At 39.6% G+C, this 22,128-nt stretch overlaps 1 protein-coding gene across 4 annotated transcripts in view; it reads left to right on the top strand.

Annotated features, from left to right (window-relative positions):
• The window catches only part of trbd (ubiquitin thioesterase trabid), a 111,837-nt gene that overhangs the window by 40,774 nt on the left and 48,935 nt on the right, over positions 1 to 22,128 (top strand). For 3 of the 4 annotated variants that reach the window (XM_053793623.2, XM_053793625.2, XM_053793624.2), the window contains 2 exons: positions 3,517 to 3,716; positions 12,774 to 12,938. In XM_053793623.2, the coding sequence (XP_053649598.1) occupies positions 3,517 to 3,716; positions 12,774 to 12,938 (365 nt within the window). The remainder of the gene's footprint in view (positions 1 to 3,516; positions 3,717 to 12,773; positions 12,939 to 22,128) is intronic. The other variant, XM_053793626.2, reaches the window with a different exon arrangement.

Here is a 22,128-nt window from a genome sequence, read left to right as displayed (position 1 = left end):
CACATAAATGTTTAACCTGAGATCCAATCAAACTTTGTTATTTTTTAATTACATTACCTAACATTACCTAACCTGAATACACAGCAACACAGAAAATGACCATATGACCTGTCTTTGTAATACTCATTTGTGCTTAATTGTTATCTGTTTACAATAATGTTTTACCACTGAATACATCATTGCTTAGTTAATCTTAAGTTAATTTTAAGCCTGCCCATAATGCTCTGCATACAAGGGGCTTTGGCATGCTGCACTTAACTGTTTTCTTTTGTACTTCTCTGTATCATGTTCAAATTAATAAATAAATTATCATTATTATTACATTATTATTATTATTATCATTATTATTACATTATTATTATCATTATTATTATATTATTATTATTATTATTATTATTATTATTATTATTATTATTATTATTATTATTATTATTATTATTATTATATTGTAATAATAATAATATTAATTAAGAGTAAGACAGAGAATAGGATAGCAGGTGAACAAGGAGGCTTTAGGAAAGGTAGGGGGTGTGTGGACCAGGTGTTTACAGTGAAACATATAAGTGAACAGTATTTAGATAAGGCTAAAGAGGTCTTCGTGGCATTTATGGATTTGGAAAAGGCGTATGACAGGGTGGATAGGGGGGCAATGTGGCAGATGTTGCAAGTGTATGGTGTAGGAGGTAGGTTACTGAAAGCAGTGAAGAGTTTTTACGAGGATAGTGAGGCTCAAGTTAGAGTATGTAGGAAAGAGGGAAATTATTTCCCAGTAAAAGTAGGCCTTAGACAAGGATGTGTGATGTCACCGTGGTTGTTTAATATATTTATAGATGGGGTTGTAAGAGAAGTAAATGCGAGGGTCTTGGCAAGAGGCGTGGAGTTAAAAGATAAAGAATCACACACAAAGTGGGAGTTGTCACAGCTGCTCTTTGCTGATGACACTGTGGTCTTGGGAGATTCTGAAGAGAAGTTGCAGAGATTGGTGGATGAATTTGGTAGGGTGTGCAAAAGAAGAAAATTGAAGGTGAATACAGGAAAGAGTAAGGTTATGAGGATAACAAAAAGATTAGGTGATGAAAGATTGAATATCAGATTGGAGGGAGAGAGTATGGAGGAGGTAAATGTATTCAGATATTTGGGAGTGGACGTGTCAGCGGATGGGTCTATGAAAGATGATGTGAATCATAGAATTGATGAGGGGAAAAGAGTGAGTGGTGCACTTAGGAGTCTGTGGAGACAAAGAACTTTGTCCTTGGAGGCAAAGAGGGGAATGTATGAGAGTATAGTTTTACCAACGCTCTTATATGGGTGTGAAGCATGGGTGATGAATGTTGCAGCGAGGAGAAGGCTGGAGGCAGTGGAGATGTCATGTCTGAGGGCAATGTGTGGTGTGAATATAATGCAGAGAATTCGTAGTTTGGAAGTTAGGAGGAGGTGCGGGATTACCAAAACTGTTGTCCAGAGGGCTGAGGAAGGGTTGTTGAGGTGGTTCGGACATGTAGAGAGAATGGAGCGAAACAGAATGACTTCAAGAGTGTATCAGTCTGTAGTGGAAGGAAGGCGGGGTAGGGGTCGGCCTAGGAAAGGTTGGAGGGAGGGGGTAAAGGAGGTTTTGTGTGCGAGGGGCTTGGACTTCCAGCAGGCATGCGTGAGCGTGTTTGATAGGAGTGAATGGAGACAAATGGTTTTTAATACTTGACGTGCTGTTGGAGTGTGAGCAAAGTAACATTTATGAAGGAATTCAGGGAAACCGGCAGGCCGGACTTGAGTCCTGGAGATGGGAAGTACAGTGCCTGCACTCTGAAGGAGGGGTGTTAATGTTGCAGTTTAAAAACTGTAGTGTAAAGCACCCTTCTGGCAAAACAGTGATGGAGTGAATGATGGTGAAAGTTTTTCTTTTTCGGGCCACCCTCCCTTGGTGGGAATCGGCCAGTGTGATAATAAAATAAATAAAATAATAACAATAATAATAATAATAATACTTACGTAATACGTAATAATGTTGAGAGGGTTTGTGGAGATATAATAGTTGGAGATAAACACAAGTTGTTGGGTGGTAACACTTATATTAGCAGTGTGTGAGAGGGGAGCCCAGCCTAGCCTGTCCTGTTGCCTTTAGGTCTACGTGTGAACTGAGGAAGGGACAGCACGTCTCACGCTCACATGCGGCATCATGTGACATCACACATGGTAGCCCCTAGGCTTTGCATGGGATGGTGTATATAAAGTATATAGATGGTACTAACTACGATACATATACAGGGGATCAGCAACTATGCTGACAATAATAATTCAGAATGCTGCCACTAGTTGGTGCAGTTGATGGCAAAACATCCGGGTAGGAGTCCACATGTTTACATCACCGTGGGAGCATTTCTCTTGCTTGCTTGTATTTTTTTTTTTTTTACAGTCATTTGGCCAAATTTCTTTTTTCTAACCATGGGTCCTAAGAAAATAAGTGCAAAGGACAGTGCAGAGAAGAAAAAGAGGATGATTTCCATGGAATTAAAGCAAATTGTATCATATAAGTTCAGCAATCAAACACAACAAATTGTATCATCACTTGTCATATTATGGCTTATTTTATTCAATCTAGAGTTCATATCATGTTTCTCTGTTAATTATATTGTTATGTCATATTAGATGAATTGTGATAGATAAATAAGCCGCAGATTTGTTTTATTGAAATATTTTGTCCAGCCGTTGGGGCGGCTTAATGGCATTTCAATTAATTGAAATGAGGGAAATTTATTTGATATACAAGCAAATTGAGTTAGGAGCTAGGTCGTGGAACAGATTAAACTCGTATATTAAGGTTCCACTGTATATATGTGAATAACTTGTCATCCTGTTTATTATACACTTAATGTAAAAAATGAGTTGACATGGGCAGTATTAAGCTGATAAATGAGCATTTATATAGTGTAGTTATATTCCTGCTACACTGTATTGTATAACAATATAGTAGGTAGTACTGTACAGAGAATATTTTCAAGCACAGTACCACTGTCAAACCCTTCTCAGGGAAGGTTTCTTTTCATTGATGAGGGGGTTCTTAATAAATTCAAGGAATTGGACCTGACATACCCTGCCTTGAATTCAACCTGTTTACCTCCCATTTTCTTTATTATTCACCCCATACCCATCCTGTGGGTGCCTGATGATAATACAAGTGCATAAAGGAAACCCATTAAATGTTATACACTGGATTACTGCTCTTGTTTTTGTTTCTTAAAATTGTGTGATGAAATTATTTTTACAGTTTTTAACTTATATTCATTGTTATCATTACTCTTTTTTTAGTGGCTCTTATTCCTTCAGTATTTCTTTTCCAATATAGGAGACTGGTCTATGACCTGGCTTTAGGGGCAAGTATTCCTGGAACCATTATTAGGTGCAAAATATGATGATAAATTTGGGATGGAATGTAAAGAAAGAAAATATGTTATGGATGTTATCATGTAAGCATGATAATATTCATGTAAACTTTAAAATCAAAATTAACTTTCCCACAAGGTTTGGCCGTGAAGATTTGCTGGCTACAATATTATCAAGAATGGATGGAGGTGGGACAGGAGTAAAACGTGTTCCATCATACGTAGCACCAGATCTAGCAACTGATATTCGTCGCCATATGTCTGCTTCTATTCGACAAAGAAAAGGACCTCTTCCATGTCACTTTCTTTCTGAATCTGTCACGTTCTCCCTTCCAGCAGGTTAGTTTCCATAGTTAAAATTCTTAAATAAGAAATGCATAGGTTAAGGGTTCAGCATAGATCAAAATGTTACCTTAAGTTTTACTCTTGAGCTGTTAATTGTTTCAGTCTTGTTATTGTAACTTATTCATCATTAGATGCTGTATAACAGCTACAAATTCAACCCTTTTCCATATTTTTTTATCATAATGTTATAATTACTATTATAATGATTGTTATAACCTTCATTCATAATTAACCCTTTCAGGGCTGGTGCTGTACTAGTACGTCTTACGCGCCAGGGTTGGTGTTATGCTAGTACGCATAAATTCTAGCGTCTTCAAATCAAGTGGGAAAAGACTGGTAGGCCTAGATGTGAAGGAATGGGTCTGCGTGGTCAGTGTGTGCAGTATAAAAAAAATCCTACAGCACACAATGCATAATGAGAAAAAAAATATCTCTGACTGTGTTTTTGGTTTAAAACAGCGACTTTGCAGTCTATTGTCATATGGTATTTATGGTTGTATTCTCGTTTTCTTGGTCTCATTTGATAGTATGGAAGATATATTGCAGAATTAGAGATAATTTTGATTGGTTTCACGATGACAAGTACCTTGAAATTGAGCCCAAAGTAGCAAAAATGTTCGATTTTTGCCGATGTTCAAGAGTAAACAAATCACTTCAACAGGTGAGTCTAATATTCTTGCACAAGTGAGCTGATATTATTTATACAGTTTTTACATTGATGCAGTAGTATACATAACAGTAAATCTTCTATTTTTGAATGAATAAAAATTCAAAATGGAAAGCAAGCATAATATAAGAGGGGCCTGAGATGTGACTGATGAACAGAGAAAATGTTATTTTATTGCTAGGAATGTCTGCATTGTTTTATCTGGCCCCTATTTTGAAATTAGCCTTACTTGAATTGTGTATGAAATTGGCCAAATTGCCAATTTCTGATCAGTTTACTGGGTAGTTAAAACCAGTAAATGGCTAGTTTCTTGTACTCAGTCGATAGAACAAATGGAGTTCTAGTGAAATAGCTATGAGTTTGGTCGACTGGAACAATGGAATTGGCCGAAAATAGGGCTCAAAGTGGGCAAAATCGGCAATGTGTCAATATCGCCGAGACCGCTGACTTTGTGAGAGCACGATTCCGTAAGTTTTCTATCAAATTTCGTACTTTTGGTGCCATTACATAAGAAATTTTTTTTTTTTCTTTTTTGAAATTGCTGACCTAGAAAATGTACAGAGAACCTTCACGGCACGCATAACAGAGATAAAACACCTCAATTACTGGGAGCGCTTGAGGTTCCTGAACCTAAACAGGCGGGAGAGATACATGATTATATACACCTGGAAAATCCTAGAGGGACTAGTACCGAACTTGCACACGAAAATCACTCACTACAAAAGCAAAAGACTTGGCAGACGATGCAACATCCCCCCAATGAAAAGCAGGGGTGTCACTAGCACGTTAAGAGACCATACAATAAGTGTCAGGGGCCCGAGACTGTTCAACTGCCTCCCAGCATACATAAGGGGGATTACCAATAGACCCCTGGCAGTCTTCAAGTTGGCACTGGACAAGCACCTAAAGTCGGTACCTGACCAGCCGGGCTGTGGCTCGTACGTTGGTTTGTGTGCAACCAGCAGTAACAGCCTGGTTGATCAGGCTCTGATCCACCAGGAGGCCTGGTCACAGACCGGGCCGCGGGGGCGTTGACCCCCGGAACTCTCTCCAGGTTGAGAGCACGTTTGTGAGCAAGGGTCTCGACAGTGAAAGGGTTAAACATTTGTCCAATTTGAGTTGTGTTTTATTGAGCCAACCCCATTACTCAGTTCGACCAAATTTTTAGCTATCTCTCTAGTATGCCTTCCATTCTATCAATTGAGTACAGGAGGGCCCCACTTATATAGCAGGTTAGATTCTGTGCTTCCACTGTTAAACAAAAATTGCTATGAAGTGGAACATTGCTTTTTTTTTTACTTTCAAGCGCATATAAAAGCCTGACAACATGTTTACACTATCAAGTATTAACCCTTTCGGTGTCGGTCCTGTTGAACTATGGCCAAGGTCGGTCCCGTAGTTCTACACTATGAGCTAAGCTCATTCTGATAAGCTGTGAGAGGTAAATTTGGGTCTAGAGATTAGAGAATGGATCTGTGTGGTAAGTGTGCACCATACAAAAAAGTCCTGCAGCAAGTGGTGCATAATCAGGGGAAAAACTGTGACCGTATTTTTGGTTTAAAGCGGTTATTTTGTTGTTTATTTTTGTATGGTTTTATGATTGTATTCTCTGTTTCTTGCTCTCACTTGATATAATGGAAGATATATTACAGAAATAGAGATGATTTTGATTGGTTTCAGGATTGCAAGTAGCTTGAAATTGAGCTCAAAGTAGTGAAAAATGTTTGATTTTAGCTGATATTCCAGAGTACAGAAATGATGTGACTTGTCCAATATGCATCCAACTGGCCAATCCAATACACATTTAGGAATGCACTGACATTATTTATACAATTATTACAATAATGCAGTAGTTTGCATATCAATAAATCATTTGTTTTTTGTGTGAATAAAAATTCAGAATGGAGTGCAAGTGTAATATAAGAGGTCTGGGGGCATAACCAGTGAACAAAGGAAATGTTTTTTAGTGTCAGGGAATGTTTACATTGTTTATTCCGGACCCCGTTTTTAAATTGTCAGTTTTTGAATTTTGTGTGAAATTGGCCAAATTACTGATTTCTGATCACTTTATTGAGTAGTTGCAATAGGTAAATGAGTGGTTTCTTGTACTCAGTCGATAGAATAGAAGGAATACTAGTGAAATACAGTGGACCCCGCATAACGATCACCTCCGAATGCGACCAATTATGTAAGTGTATTTAAGTAAGTGCGTTTGTACGTGTATGTTTGGGGGTCTGAAATGGACTAATCTACTTCACAATATTTCTTATGGGGACAAATTCGGTCAGTACTGGCACCTGAACATACTTCTGGAGTGAAAAAATATCGTTAACCGGGGGTCCACTGTAGCTATGAATTTGGTCAACTGGAATAATGGAATTAGCCGAAAATAGGTCTCAAAGTGGGTGAAAACGCTGATGTGTAAATATTGCTGAAGCCACTAACTTTATGAGAATGTAATTCGTCAAGTTTTTCATCAAATTTTGTAATTTTGGATTCATTATCTTCAGAAAAAGATTATCATATCATGAGAATTTTTTTTTTTTCATTCTTTGACACTGAAAGCAAGTTTGAGATCAGTGTTCTTGATCCTGAAAGGGTTAAGTGAGCAATAGAGCTAGGCCTAAAAAATGCATATGCGTTATATACATTACTTAAAAATATTTTCATCCTTAGCTTATAGTGAGTTGTGAATATATTGTAAGAAGTCTGAATAAATGAAGAATGGGTATACAGTGGACCCTTGGTTTTTGTGTAGAGTCCGTTCCAGAGCCATCGGCCAAAACTAAAACCATTTTTCCCATGAGAAATAACGTAAATGGAATTAATCCGCTCCAGACACCCAGAAGTATCGACAAAATTTTTTTTTTTTTACCTTAAAGATAGAGTTACATGCACAAAAGAATGAACATTACACATGACATTTACCTTTATTAAAGTCTGTTGTTGCTGGAAGGAAGACAGGGAGGAGGGGAGAGGGAAGAGAGGTTATTCTTTGGAAGGGGAATCCCCCTCTATAAGGACTGTAGGTACCAAGTCCTTATCTGGGGTCATTTCCCTTCTTTGTTTTTTAATGACACTAGGACCAGCTTGAGAGTCACTGGACCCCTGTCACACAAAATATCTGTCCAGATAGGTCTGTTTCTGGTGTCTCTTCAAAATTTCCCTAAAATGGGACAGGGCATTGTCATTGTAAAAGTTGCCAGCACGGATTACAACAGCTTTCTCAGGGTGATGTTGCTCCACAAATGACTGCACCCTAGTCCACATTGCCCAAATCTCCTTAATCTCTGAAGAAGGCACCTGTTTCCATCTCTCTTCCTCCTCCTCTGTATCAATTTCCTGTGCTGTGGTCTGTTGCTGTTGCAGATGAAGCTCTTTCAGCTCATCAGTGGTTAGCTCTTGATTGTGGTCATCCACCAACTCTTCCACATCCAGGCCACTCACATCCAACCCCATGGAATTCTCCAATGCCACAGTTGATTGCACAACAGGTGTAGGGTCGACAGGGTCAGTCTCAAACCCTTCAAAATCCTTCTTTCAGACACAATCTGGCCACAGTTTTTCCCAAGCAGAGTTCATTGTACTGGAAGTCACTCCCTGCCAAGCCTTATCTATAAGGCCTATGCACTGGAAGATAGTGTGTTCCTCACCTTCTTTACCAAAGCACTGACACTAGGAGCTTTCTTTGGGGCCATGGTCGCTTATTTAACAGTCACACACAATAAACAAGTAGCAAAAACAGTGGATTATTACGAAATGTTTCATATGACCTGGCAGAATATGTGGAACCTCGGTCTTCGTGATTAATTCATTCCAGAAAATCTGACAGAAACCGAACTGTATGAAAACTGAAACAATATTTCCCATAAGAAATAATGTAAATCCAATTAATCCGTTCCAGACACCCAAAAATATTAACAAAAAATACATTTTAGAGAGAATAACTATAGTTTTACATATAGAAAATACTGAGAAATAAATATAAATGACTATTGAAATGCATAAATGAACATTTAACATCACTTTTACATTTATTGAAGACTCATGTTGGTGTATGGAAGAAGATGAGGAGGGGAGAGGGTGGAAGAGAGGTTTTTGTCTGGAAGGGGAATCCCCCTCCATAATGACTTCAGGTATCAAGGCCCTGTCCGGGGTTACTTCCCTTTGTCTTCTACTGGCACTAGGACCAGCTTGAGAGTCACTGGACCCCTGTCACACACAAAATCTGTCCAGAGAGGTCTTTTTCTGGTGTCTCTTTAAGATTTGCCAAAAATGGGAAAAGGCGTTGTCATTAAACGTGTTGCAAACACGGCTTGCAACAACTTTGTTAGGGGTGATATTTCTCCACAAAACTTTGCAACTCATTCCACTTTGCTTACTCAACGAGAAACAAAGCCAGACTGAGTCAGAACGCATGGGATGCTTTGTGTGGGTGCAGGCAGGCAGACGCATTTGGTACAGCGGACCATAGCCAACTCTGCGAAAACCAAGAGGATGTACGAAAACTGGGACAAAATTTCGGCGAAAAAACTAGTCAGAAAAACAAATCCTATGAAAGCCAGAGCATACAAAAACCGAGGTTCCACTGCATGTCTTCCATTCTAACAATTCATATCAATAAACAGTCAAAAATACCATAAAAGCCATCCTACTAGGAAATGCCTCAGTTATTTTAAACCAAACACAAGGTTAGAGGTTTGCTTTTCCCACCGTGCACCATGTGAGGCAGGATTATTTTTATACCATAGATGTTTGCTGCACCTGCACAGATCCATTTTCTCATGTTGAGACCAAAATGTACCTCTCATAGCATATTTGAGGGTACCTAGAGCGGTAAAGTGTATAAATTACTGGGAACACCTCAAAGTTCTAAATAGATACTTGCAGGAGTGGAAGAGAGAGAGATAAATGATAAATTATCATATAAGGGGGAAGTACTTGAGGGCCTGGTCCCAAATTTGCACATGGCCATAACCTGCTTCCTTCCCTACCCTGCAGCACTGTATAGCCCTTGTGGCTTAGCGCTTCTTTTTGATTATAATAATAATAATAATACACCTACCATCCACCCTAACCATGGAACAGGCAAGGATTGAACCTATGGTAAGTGAGTTCTAAAACTCCAGGCCAGTGCGTAAGCCATGAGTTCATTCCCCACCTGTTCTGTGGTTTGTTTGCCGTCCATCCACCCACTGATACCTTGCTCCTATTGATATCTTTCTCCATTATTTGTACACAGGCTATGTGATATAATGATGCTAGTCATATCTTGCTAAATAGGGATTATCAGTCATTTATTTTCACATTTTAGCATTATCAATGTGTTGCACTGATGTGTTCTTATGCTTAACCTCTGAACTAGTAATACAAGCCTTTTAGAAGTACAGTGGACCCCCGCCTTAGGATATTAATCTGTTCTGGAGAGCTCATCATATGCCGAAATTATCGTAAGGGGAATTAATTTTCCCAATAAGAAATAATGGAAATCAAATTAATCCGTGCAAGACACCCAAAAGTATGAAATAAAATTGTTTTTACCACATGAAATACAGTGGACCCTCGACTAACGCTATTAATCCGTTCCTGAGAGCTCATCATTAGTCAAAATAATCGTTAGTCAAGTTAATTTTCCCCATAAGAAATAATGGAAATCAAATTAATCCGTGCAAGACACCCAAAAGTATTGAAAAAAAAATTTTTTAACACATGAAATATTAATTTTAATACACACAAACTGAAGAAGACATGCACAGTTACATGACACTTACCTTTATTGAAGATCTGGTGATGATTGATGGGATGGGAAGAGGGGAGTGTGTTGATGGTCTTAGTGTTTAGAAGGGGAGTCCCCTTCCATTAGGACTTGAGGTGGCAAGTCCTTTTTCGGGGTTACTTCCCTTCTTCTTTTAATGCCACTAGGACCAGCTTGAGAGTCACTGGACCTCTGTCGCACAACATATCTGCCCATAGAGGCCTGTACCTCCCGTTCCTTTATGACATTCCTAAAGTGTTTCACAACATTGTCAGTGTCACCATTAAACACTTGTTCAGGTTTCAGTCCTTCACTGTCTATGTACTCCTTGAATTCCTGCACATATTTTTCAGCTGCTTTTTGGTCCAAACTGGCAGTCTCACCATGCCTTATCACACTATGTATGCCACTACGATTCTTAAATCTCTCAAACCAACCTTTGCTGGCCTTAAATTCACTCACATCACCACTAGTTGCTGGCATTTTTCTAATTAAATCGTCATGCAACTTCCTAGCCTTTTCACATATGATCGCTTGAGAGATGCTATCTCCTGCTATCTGTTTTTCGTTTATCCATACCAATAACAGTCTCTCAACATCTTCTACCACTTGCGATCTCAGTTTCGAAAACATAGTTGCACCTTTGGCAAGAACAGCTTCCTTGATTGCCGTTTTCTTGGCCACAATAGTAGCGATGGTTGATTGGGGTTTTGTGTACAGCCTGGCCAGCTCGGAGACATGCACTCCACTTTCATACTAAGTAATGATCTCTTTCTTCATATCCATAGTAATTCTCACCCTTTTTGCTGTAGGGTTGGCACTAGAAGCTTTCTTGGGGCCCATGGTGACTTATTTTGCAGGTGCAATCACTAAAAAGACTGTGATAATATGAAGTGTTCCGATTGTATGCTTGGAAGCTACCGCGGTGGCTGGCTGGCTTGTAAACACTGGCCAGAAGTGGACGCGTCTCAGACGGAAGGAATAGTGTTGGTCGAGTTTTTTAGCGCTAATCGAGGCAAAATTTTTGCAATAAAATGTATCGCTAGTCAGATTTATCGTTAATCGATGCCATCGCTGGTCGAGGGTCCACTGTATTAATTTTAATACACACAAACTGAAGAAGACATGCACAGTTAATACTCTACTAAGAACAGAATGCATGACACTTACCTTTATTGAAGATCTGGTGATGATTGATGAGATGGGAGGAGAGGAGAGTGTGGAAGTTATTGTTTAGAAGGGGAATCCCCTTCCATTAGGACTTGAGGTATCAATTCCTTTTCTGGGGTTACTTCCCTTCTTCTTTTAATGCCACTAGGACCAGCTTGAGAGTCACTGGACCTCTGTCGCACAACATATCTGTTCATAGAGCTCTGTACCTCTCGTTCCTTTATGATTTGTCTAAAGTGGTTCACAACACTGTCATTGTAAAAGTCACCAGCATGGTTTGCAAAAGCTGTGTGAGGGTGATTTTCATCCATAAAGGTTTGCACTTTAAGCCACTTTGCACACATTTCTTTAATATCTTTTTTCAATTCCATACTAATTCTCACCCTTTTTACCACAGGATGCCACTAGAAGCTTTCTTGGGGTCCATGGTGACTTATTTTGCAGTTACAAGCACTAAAAACACTGGGATAATGTAAAATGTACTGAATGTATGCGTAGATGCGACTGCACTGGCTGGCTTGTAAACACTGGCGCTGAGGCCGCACATGGGATGCGTTTTGGACGAGTCACGTAAGGCGAGTTTTTTAGCGTGAGGCGAAGCAAAATTTTTGTGTTAAAATGTATCGTATTGCAGATTTAACGTAACGCGATGCCATCGTGAGGCGCGGGTCCACTGTATAAGATGGTTCATAACTACCTTAATTACTGAAGTGATTGCATATGAAAGTTATTGGCAGTATCCACTCTACGTACATTTATCATTGTTACGGTTGCTTATATTTTTTCATGTGCATAGATAGACAAAAAAGAGAAACAGCAGTTGCAGACTTGAACTACAGAGATAAAAAGATGTAAGACAGCTTGTAGTATAGCAGGAAGATAAGATTTTTAGAGAAGCAACACAAGTCATGCACTCACCAGAATCAGTCCTACTACATCTACAAATGCTATAATTACCTGCCATACTAATTTGAACAAGACTAATTGGAACAAGAGTACAGTACTTATATAAACCACCACATAGTCATTTTTTTATGGAAGCAGGGTTTGAGCATCCTAGTAACTACTAAAAATCCAACATTATTTATGACGTAAATAACTGGGAGTCCTATTCATGCACAACTTTGCCATGACTTATCACCTGTGTTGGGAATTGGATTTGAACTGCAGTACACAGACTTTGTCATTGCCACTAGTGGTGGTACCACCGATGATGCTACTGCTGCCATCCCTGACTTCATTGTTGATGTCTCAACAGTGTAAATTGTAGTTTTTATGTGTTGGCAGGAGATATCAATTGTGCCTGACAGGATTGAGGGTGATAAGTACTTTATGGAGTGATGCATTAGGAATACAACATGCTGAAGTGAAGTTCAGTATATTGTAAACAACTTTTGGGGCTTGGATAAATGTATTATTCAAGATAACTAGTTAACTGTTTTCTTACTATTTTATACAGAAATAGAAGATTTACCTGTAAGCGTTCAGGAACAACTTTTTGAGGAGCTCTTAGACCGAGATGCTCAGAAACAGCTAGAGGAGGATGCTCCTATCATTAACTGGTCACTGGAGATCACTGACAGACTTGGATCAAGGTTGTATGCACTCTGGAACCGTACAGCAGGTGAGAACGATGAACCCGTAACATTCTTAGCTCACAGAATTTAATTTGATTGTGAAGAAGCTGGATGTCCTGGCTTTAAGTGAAACCAAGCTGAAGGGGGTGGGATAAGTAAATGGGATTAGGTCAGGGGTTTCAAATAAGAGTTAGAGCTACAGGAGTAGCAATAATGTTGAAGGATAAGCTATGGCAGAAAAAGAGGGAATATAAATGTATTAATTCAAGGATTATGTGGAGTAAAATAAAGGTTGGATGTGAAAAGTGGGTTATAGTAAGTATTTATGCACCTGGAGAAGAGAGAAGTGTAGAGGAGAGAGAGAGAGAGATTTTGGGAAATGTTGAGTGAATGTATGGGGAGTTTTGAACCAAGTGTGAGAGTAATGGTGGTTGGGGATTTCAATGCTAAAGTGGGCAAAAATGTTTTGGAGGGAGTAGTAGGTAAATTTGGGGTGCCATGGGTAAATGAAAATGGGGAGCCTTTAATTGAGCTATGTGTAGAAAGAGGTTTGGTAATAAGTAATACTACATATTTTATGAAGAAGAGGATAAATAAATATACAAGGTATGATATAGGGGTCGTCCTCGAAAGGGTTGGAGAGAGGGGGTAAAGGAGGTTTTGTGGGCAAGGGGCTTGGACTTCCAGCAAGCGTGCGTGAGTGTGTTAGATAGGAGTGAATGGAGACGAATGGTACTTGGGACCTGACGATCTGTTGGAGTGTGAGCAGGGTAATATTTAGTGAAGGGATTCAGGGAAACCGGTTATTTTCATATAGTCGGACTTGAGTCCTGGAAATGGGAAGTACAATGCCTGCACTTTAAAGGAGGGGTTTGGGATATTGGCAGTTTGGAGGGATATGTTGTGTATCTTTATATGTGTATGCTTCTAAACTGTTGTATTCTGAGCACCTCTGCAAAAACAGTGATAATGTGCGAGTGTGGTGAAAGTGTTGAATGATGATGAAAGTATTTTCTTTTGGGGGATTTTCTTTCTTTTTTTTTTTTTTGGGTCACCCTGCCTCGGTGGAAGACGGCCGACTTGTTGAAAAAAAAAAATTATATAGCACGTAATGAAAATAGTTTGTTAGATTATATATTGGTGGATAAAAGGTTGATGGGTAGGCTCCAGGATGTACACGTTTATAAAGGGGCAACTGATATATTGGATCATTATTTAGTTGTAGCTACAGTTAGAGTAAGAGATAGATGGGAAAAGAGGAAAATGGCAACAACAAGTAAGAGGGAGGTGAAAGTGTATAAACTGAGGGAGGAGGAAGTTCGGTTGAGATATAAGCAACTATTGGCAGAAAGGTGGACTGGTGCAAATATGAGTAGTGGGGGGGTTGAGGAGGGTTGGAATAGTTTTAAAAAAGCAGTATTAGAATGTGGGGCAGAAGTTTGTGGTTATAGGAGGGTGGGTGCAGGAGGAAAGAGGAATGATTGGTGGAATGATGAAGTGAAGGGTGTGATAAAAGAGAAAAAGTTAGCTTGTGAGAGGTTTTTACAAAGCAGAAGTGTTATAAGAAGAGTAGAGTATATGGAGAGTAAAAGAAAGGTGAAGAGAGTGGTGAGAGCAGATGATAGAGTGGGAGAGGCACTGACAAGAAATTTTAATGAAAATAAGAAAAAAATTTGGAGTGAGTTAAACAAGTTAAGAAAGCCTAGGGATCAAATGGATTTGTCAGTTAAAAACAGAGTAGGGGAGTTAGTAGATGGGGAGATGGAGGTAGTGGGTAGATGGTGGGAATATTTTGAGGAACTTTTAAATGTCGACGAAGAAAGGGAGACGGTAATTTCATGCACTAACCAGGGAGGTATACCATCTTATAGGAGTGAAAAAGAGCAGGATGTGAGTGTGAGGGAGGTGCGTGAGGCATTATGTAGAATGTGATGAATGGTTTAGAAAACCGACAAGTTGAATTGAGACACTTATGCAACACATGGGAATCTTTATTGAAGAAATGTTTCGCCACACAGTGGCTTCATCAGTCCAATATAAAGTAGAAATGGGTAAGGAGAGGAGAAGTTCGAGGTAATCAGTCCCTCAACCTGGAATCGATGTGTTCAGTCCATCACTCTTGTAGGAAATGCAGCATAGGGCCAGAGAGGTGGCTTATATACTGCAGTGAGATGAGGTGAAGCAGGAGGAGGTGGGATCACAGTGGGACCTGCCACTAGTGTAAGTAGGTCGTCGTGTGGTGAAACGTTTCTTCAATAAAGATTCCCATGTGTTGCATAAGTGTCTCAATTCTTCAATTATGTAGAAAGAAAGGGAGTAAAGCAGCTGGAACTGACGGGATCATGACAGAAATGTTAAAAGCAGGGGGGATATAGTGTTGGAGAGGTTGATATTTTTGTTTAATAAATGTATGAAAGAGGGGAAGGTACCTAGGGATTGGCAGAGAGCATGTATAGTCCCTTTATATAAAGGGAAGGGGGACAAAAGAGTTTGTAAAAATTATAGAGGAATAAGTTTACTGAGTATACCAGGAAAAGTGTACGGTAGGGTTATAATTGAAAGAATTAGAGGTAAGACAGAATGTAGGATTGCAGATGAGCAAGGAGGTTTTAGAGTGGGTAGGGGATGTGTAGATCAAGTGTTTACATTGAAGCATATATGTGAACAGTATTTAGATAAAAGTACGGAAGTTTTCATTGCATTTATGGATTTAGAAAAGGCATATGATAGGGTGGATAGGGGAGCAATGTGACAGATGTTACAAGTATATGGAATAGATAGTAAGTTACTAAATTCTGTAAAGAGTTTTTATGAGGATAGTAAGGCTCAGGTTAGGGTGTGTAGAAGAGAGGGAGACTACTTCCCAGTAAAAGTAGGTCTTAGACAGGGATGTGTAATGTCACCATGGTTGTTTAATATATTTATAGATGGGGTTGTAAAAGAAGTAAATGCTAGGGTGTTCGGGAGAGGGGTGGGATTAAATTATGGGGAATCAAATACAAAATGGGAATTGACACAGTTATTTTTTTGCTGATGATACTGTGCTTATGGGAGATTCTAAAGAAAAATTGCAAAGGTTAGTGGATGAGTTTGGGAGTGTGTGTAAAGGTAGAAAGTTGAAAGTGAACATAGAAAAGAGTAAGGTGATGAGGGTATCAAATGATTTAGACAGAGAAAAATTGGATATCAAATTGGGGAGGAGGAGTATGGCAGAAGTGAATGTTTTCAGATACTTGGGAGTTGACGTGTCAGCGGATGGATTTATGAAGGATGAGGTTAATCATAGAATTGATGGGGGAAAAAAGGTCAGTGGTGCGTTGAGGTATATGTGGAGACAAAAAACGTTATCTATGGAGGCAAATAAGGGAATGTATGAAAGTAGGTAGTAGGTTGGTAGACAGCAACCACCCAGGGAAGTACTACTGTCCTGCCAGATGACTGTGAAACAAAAACCTGTAACTGTTTTGCATGATGGTAGGATTGCTGGTTTCTTTTTCTGTCTCATAAACACGCTAGATAACAGGGATATCTTGCTACTCCTACTTACACTTTGGTCACACTTCACAGACACGCACATGCATATATATATATACATACATCTAGGTTTTTCTCCTTTTTCTAAATAGCTCTTGTTCTTTTTTATTTCTTCTATTGTCCATGGGGAAGTGGAAAAGAATCTTTCCTCCGTAAGCCATGCGTGTCGTATGAGGCGACTAAAATGCCGGGAGCAATGGGCTAGTAACCCCTTCTCCTGTATACATTTACTAAAAAAGAGAAGAAGAAAAACTTTATAAAACTGGGATGCTTAAATGTGCGTGGATGTAGTGCGGATGACAAGAAACAGATGATTGCTGATGTTATGAATGAAAAGAAGTTGGATGTCCTGGCTCTAAGCGAAACAAAGCTGAAGGGGGTAGGAGAGTTTCAGTGGGGGGAAATAAATGGGATTAAATCTGGAGTATCTGAGAGAGTTAGAGCAAAGGAAGGGGTAGCAGTAATGTTAAATGATCAGTTATGGAAGGAGAAAAGAGAATATGAATGTGTAAATTCAAGAATTATGTGGATTAAAGTAAAGGTTGGATGCGAGAAGTGGGTCATAATAAGCGTGTATGCACCTGGAGAAGAGAGGAATGCAGAGGAGAGAGAGAGATTTTGGGAGATGTTAAGTGAAGGTATAGGAGCCTTTGAACCAAGTGAGAGAGTAATTGTGGTAGGGGACCTGAATGCTAAAGTAGGAGAAACTTTTAGAGAGGGTGTGGTAGGTAAGTTTGGGGTGCCAGGTGTAAATGATAATGGGAGCCCTTTGATTGAACTTTGTATAGAAAGGGGTTTAGTTATAGGTAATACATATTTTAAGAAAAAGAGGATAAATAAGTATACACGATATGATGTAGGGCGAAATGACAGTAGTTTGTTGGATTATGTATTGGTAGATAAAAGACTGTTGAGTAGACTTCAGGATGTACATGTTTATAGAGGGGCCACAGATATATCAGATCACTTTCTAGTTGTAGCTACACTGAGAGTAAAAGGTAGATGGGATACAAGGAGAATAGAAGCATCAGGGAAGAGAGAGGTGAAGGTTTATAAACTAAAAGAGGAGGCAGTTAGGGTAAGATATAAACAGCTATTGGAGGATAGATGGGCTAATGAGAGCATAGGCAATGGGGTCGAAGAGGTATGGGGTAGGTTTAAAAATGTAGTGTTAGTGTGTTCAGCAGAAGTTTGTGGTTACAGGAAAGTGGGTGCAGGAGGGAAGAGGAGCGATTGGTGGAATGATGATGTAAAGAGAGTAGTAAGGGAGAAAAAGTTAGCATATGAGAAGTTTTTACAAAGTAGAAGTGATGCAAGGAGGGAAGAGTATATGGAGAAAAAGAGAGAGGTTAAGAGAGTGGTGAAGCAATGTAAAAAGAGAGCAAATGAGAGAGTGGGTGAGATGTTATCAACAAATTTTGTTGAAAATAAGAAAAAGTTTTGGAGTGAGATTAACAAGTTAAGAAAGCCTAGAGAACAAATGGATTTGTCAGTTAAAAATAGGAGAGGAGAGTTATTAAATGGAGAGTTAGAGGTATTGGGAAGATGGAGGGAATATTTTGAGGAATTGTTAAATGTTGATGAAGATAGGGAAGCTGTGATTTCGTGTATAGGGCAAGGAGGAATAACATCTTGTAGGAGTGAGGAAGAGCCAGTTGTGAGTGTGGGGGAAGTTCGTGAGGCAGTAGGTAAAATGAAAGGGGGTAAGGCAGCCGGGATTGATGGGATAAAGATAGAAATGTTAAAAGCAGGTGGGGATATAGTTTTGGAGTGGTTGGTGCAATTATTTAATAAATGTATGGAAGAGGGTAAGGTACCTAGGGATTGGCAGAGAGCATGCATAGTTCCTTTGTATAAAGGCAAAGGGGATAAAAGAGAGTGCAAAAATTATAGGGGGATAAGTCTGTTGAGTGTACCTGGTAAAGTGTATGGTGTAGTTATAATTGAAAGAATTAAGAGTAAGACGGAGAATAGGATAGCAGATGAACAAGGAGGCTTTAGGAAAGGTAGGGGGTGTGTGGACCAGGTGTTTACAGTGAAACATATAAGTGAACAGTATTTAGATAAGGCTAAAGAGGTCTTTGTGGCATTTATGGATTTGGAAAAGGCGTATGACAGGGTGGATAGGGGGGCAATGTGGCAGATGTTGCAAGTGTATGGTGTAGGAGGTAGGTTACTGAAAGCAGTGAAGAGTTTTTACGAGGATAGTGAGGCTCAAGTTAGAGTATGTAGGAAAGAGGGAAATTTTTTCCCAGTAAAAGTAGGCCTTAGACAAGGATGTGTGATGTCACCGTGGTTGTTTAATATATTTATAGATGGGGTTGTAAGAGAAGTAAATGCGAGGGTCTTGGCAAGAGGCGTGGAGTTAAAAGATAAAGAATCACACACAAAGTGGGAGTTGTCACAGCTGCTCTTTGCTGATGACACTGTGCTCTTGGGAGATTCTGAAGAGAAGCTGCAGAGATTGGTGGATGAATTTGGTAGGGTGTGCAAAAGAAGAAAATTAAAGGTGAATACAGGAAAGAGTAAGGTTATGAGGATAACAAAAAGATTAGGTGATGAAAGATTGAATATCAGATTGGAGGGAGAGAGTATGGAGGAGGTGAACGTATTCAGATATTTGGGAGTGGACGTGTCAGCGGATGGGTCTATGAAAGATGAGGTGAATCATAGAATTGATGAGGGAAAAAGAGTGAGTGGTGCACTTAGGAGTCTGTGGAGACAAAGAACTTTGTCCTTGGAGGCAAAGAGGGGAATGTATGAGAGTATAGTTTTACCAACGCTCTTATATGGGTGTGAAGCGTGGGTGATGAATGTTGCAGCGAGGAGAAGGCTGGAGGCAGTGGAGATGTCATGTCTGAGGGCAATGTGTGGTGTGAATATAATGCAGAGAATTCGTAGTTTGGAAGTTAGGAGGAGGTGCGGGATTACCAAAACTGTTGTCCAGAGGGCTGAGGAAGGGTTGTTGAGGTGGTTCGGACATGTAGAGAGAATGGAGCGAAACAGAATGACTTCAAGAGTGTATCAGTCTGTAGTGGAAGGAAGGCGGGGTAGGGGTCGGCCTAGGAAGGGTTGGAGGGAGGGGGTAAAGGAGGTTTTGTGTGCGAGGGGCTTGGACTTCCAGCAGGCATGCGTGAGCGTGTTTGATAGTAGTGAATGGAGACAAATGGTTTTTAATACTTGACGTGCTGTTGGAGTGTGAGCAAAGTAACATTTATGAAGGGATTCAGGGAAACCGGCAGGCCGGACTTGAGTCCTGGAGATGGGAAGTACAGTGCCTGCACTCTGAAGGAGGGGTGTTAATGTTGCAGTTTAAAAACTGTAGTGTAAAGCACCCTTCTGGCAAGACAGTGATGGAGTGAATGATGGTGAAAGTTTTTCTTTTTCGGGCCACCCTGCCTTGGTGGGAATCGGCCAGTGTGATAATAAAAAAAAGAAAAAAAAATGAAAGTATACTAGTACCAACACTCTTATGTGGGTGTGAAGCCTGAGTTGTGAATGCTGCAGCGAGGAGGCGGTTGGAAGCAGTGGAGATGTCCTGTCTAAGGTCAATGTGTGGTGTAAATACCATGCAGAAAATTCAGAGTGTGGAAATTAGGAGGTGTGGAGTTAATAAAAGTATTAGTCAGAGGGCTGAAGAGGGGTTGTTGAGGTGGTTTGGTCATTTAGAGAGAATGGATCAGAGTAGAATGACATGGAGAGCATTTAAATCTGTAGGGGAAGGAAGGCGGGGTAGGGGTCATCCTCAAAAAGGTTGGAAGAAAGGGGTAAGGGAGGTTTTGTGGGTGAGGGGCTTGGACTTCCAGCAGGCGTGCGTAAGCGTGTTCGATAGGAGTGAATAGAGACGAATGGTACATGTATTTGGGACCTGACGATCTGTTGGAGTGTGAGCAGGGTAATATTAAGTGAAGGGATTCAGGGAAACCGGTTGTTTTTATATAGCCGGACTTGAGTCCTAGAAATGGGAAGTACAATGCCTGCACTCTAAAGGAGGGGTTTGATATTTTGGCAGTTTGGAGGGATATGTTGTGTATCTTTATACATATATGCTTCTAAGCTGTTGTGTTCTGAACACCTCTGCAAAAATAGTGATTATGTGTGAGTGAGGTGAAAGAGTTGAAGGATGAAAGTATTTTCTTTTTGGGGATTTTCTTTCTTTTTGGGTCACCCTGCCTCGGTGGGAGACAGCCGACTTATTAAAAAAAAAAATAGGAAGCATTAGTCTCTGTTATGCCAAAAAAATCCAGCTTTAGAATGCTCACTTAAAAAGTTCTGAAATTTGGAGATTATTCTGAATTAAAGGTCAGATTTTAGAAGCTCCATCTTGTTTAACTAATTTCTAAGTTTGGAGATCATTCCTAATTCTAACCATTATCTTCCAAGTTTGGGAGAATTCCCAATAAGTAATTATTGAATTCTCCTTTTTTGACACCATATGTATTAATTAGAAAGATTATTAGTATTAGTGGGTATTATACATCATATTCTGTCTAATTTATCATTTAGCTTCACTTATGACAGTATAACCATACATGTTATCCTCACACTACCATCACCACTTAGTGTGACAATATAACCATACATGTTATCCTCATGACTCACAAAATCGTAATTACATGATTGTTAACAAACCATACCATTGTCTGGAGTTTTATGGCTCTCTAATCGCAGGTTCTAACCCCGCCTGTGGTATGGTATGTTATCCATACACTACCATCACCACTTAGTGTGACAGTATATCCATACATGTTTTCCACACACTATCATCACCACTTAGACTAGCAGTATAACCATACATGATGCCCTTGCACTACCACAACCACCATTTAATGTAGTATATTGCCATGCATGTTACCCCCTCACACTGCCACCACCAGCACTTAGTGTGGCAGTATAATCATGCATGTGGTCCTTATACAGTGGACCCCCGCATAACGATCACCTCCAAATGCGACCAATTATGTAAGTGTATTTATGTAAGTGCGTTTGTACATGTATGTTTGGGAGTCTGAAATGGACTAATCTAATTCACAATATTCCTTATGGGAACAAATTCGGTCAGTACTGGCACCTGAACATACTTCTGGAGTGAAAAAATATCGTTAACCGGGGGTCCACTGTACTTCCACCACCACTTGTGTGGGAATATCAACATACACATGATCCACATACCATCACTTAGCATGGCCATTACATACATGCACATTACCAAATCAAGAGACCATCTAACCTAGCCAGAGCATTTTAATGTGTATGTAACAAGGAAGTATATAATTGGCTCTATTATTGAGCCATTATCCTATATCATTAACTCAGTAAAACAAGGAATAAATAATTTATAAAGGATTTTAGTTTAGTGAACTTTAGCTGTAGATAAAGCACAGCAGGGATGTAGGTTAGTCAGATTTGAGTCCTGGAGGTAGGAAGTATGGTGCTTGCACTCTGAAGAAGGGTATAGGGATGTTGTAGTTTCTGGGGATTGTCTGAAATATGATGTCAGCATGCTTATGGCAGAAGAGTAATTGAATAATTGACTGTGACTGTGTTTCCTCTGTTTTGGGTCACCCTACCTTGGTGGAAGACAGCTGGTGTGTTAAAAAAAAAATTCCTGCTGCTCCTCTACTTTATTTGTTTAGGTAGAAATAATCCCAAACTATTTCATGCATTCTTGTCTGATTGCGATCTAATGAAACCATCTTTAGT

This window comes from Cherax quadricarinatus, chromosome 71, assembly GCF_038502225.1.
Source record: "Cherax quadricarinatus isolate ZL_2023a chromosome 71, ASM3850222v1, whole genome shotgun sequence".
NCBI classification, from domain to species: Eukaryota; Metazoa; Arthropoda; class Malacostraca; order Decapoda; family Parastacidae; genus Cherax; species Cherax quadricarinatus.
Note: the sequence above shows the minus strand (reverse complement) of the source record. Positions and strands in the feature narration are given on the sequence as shown.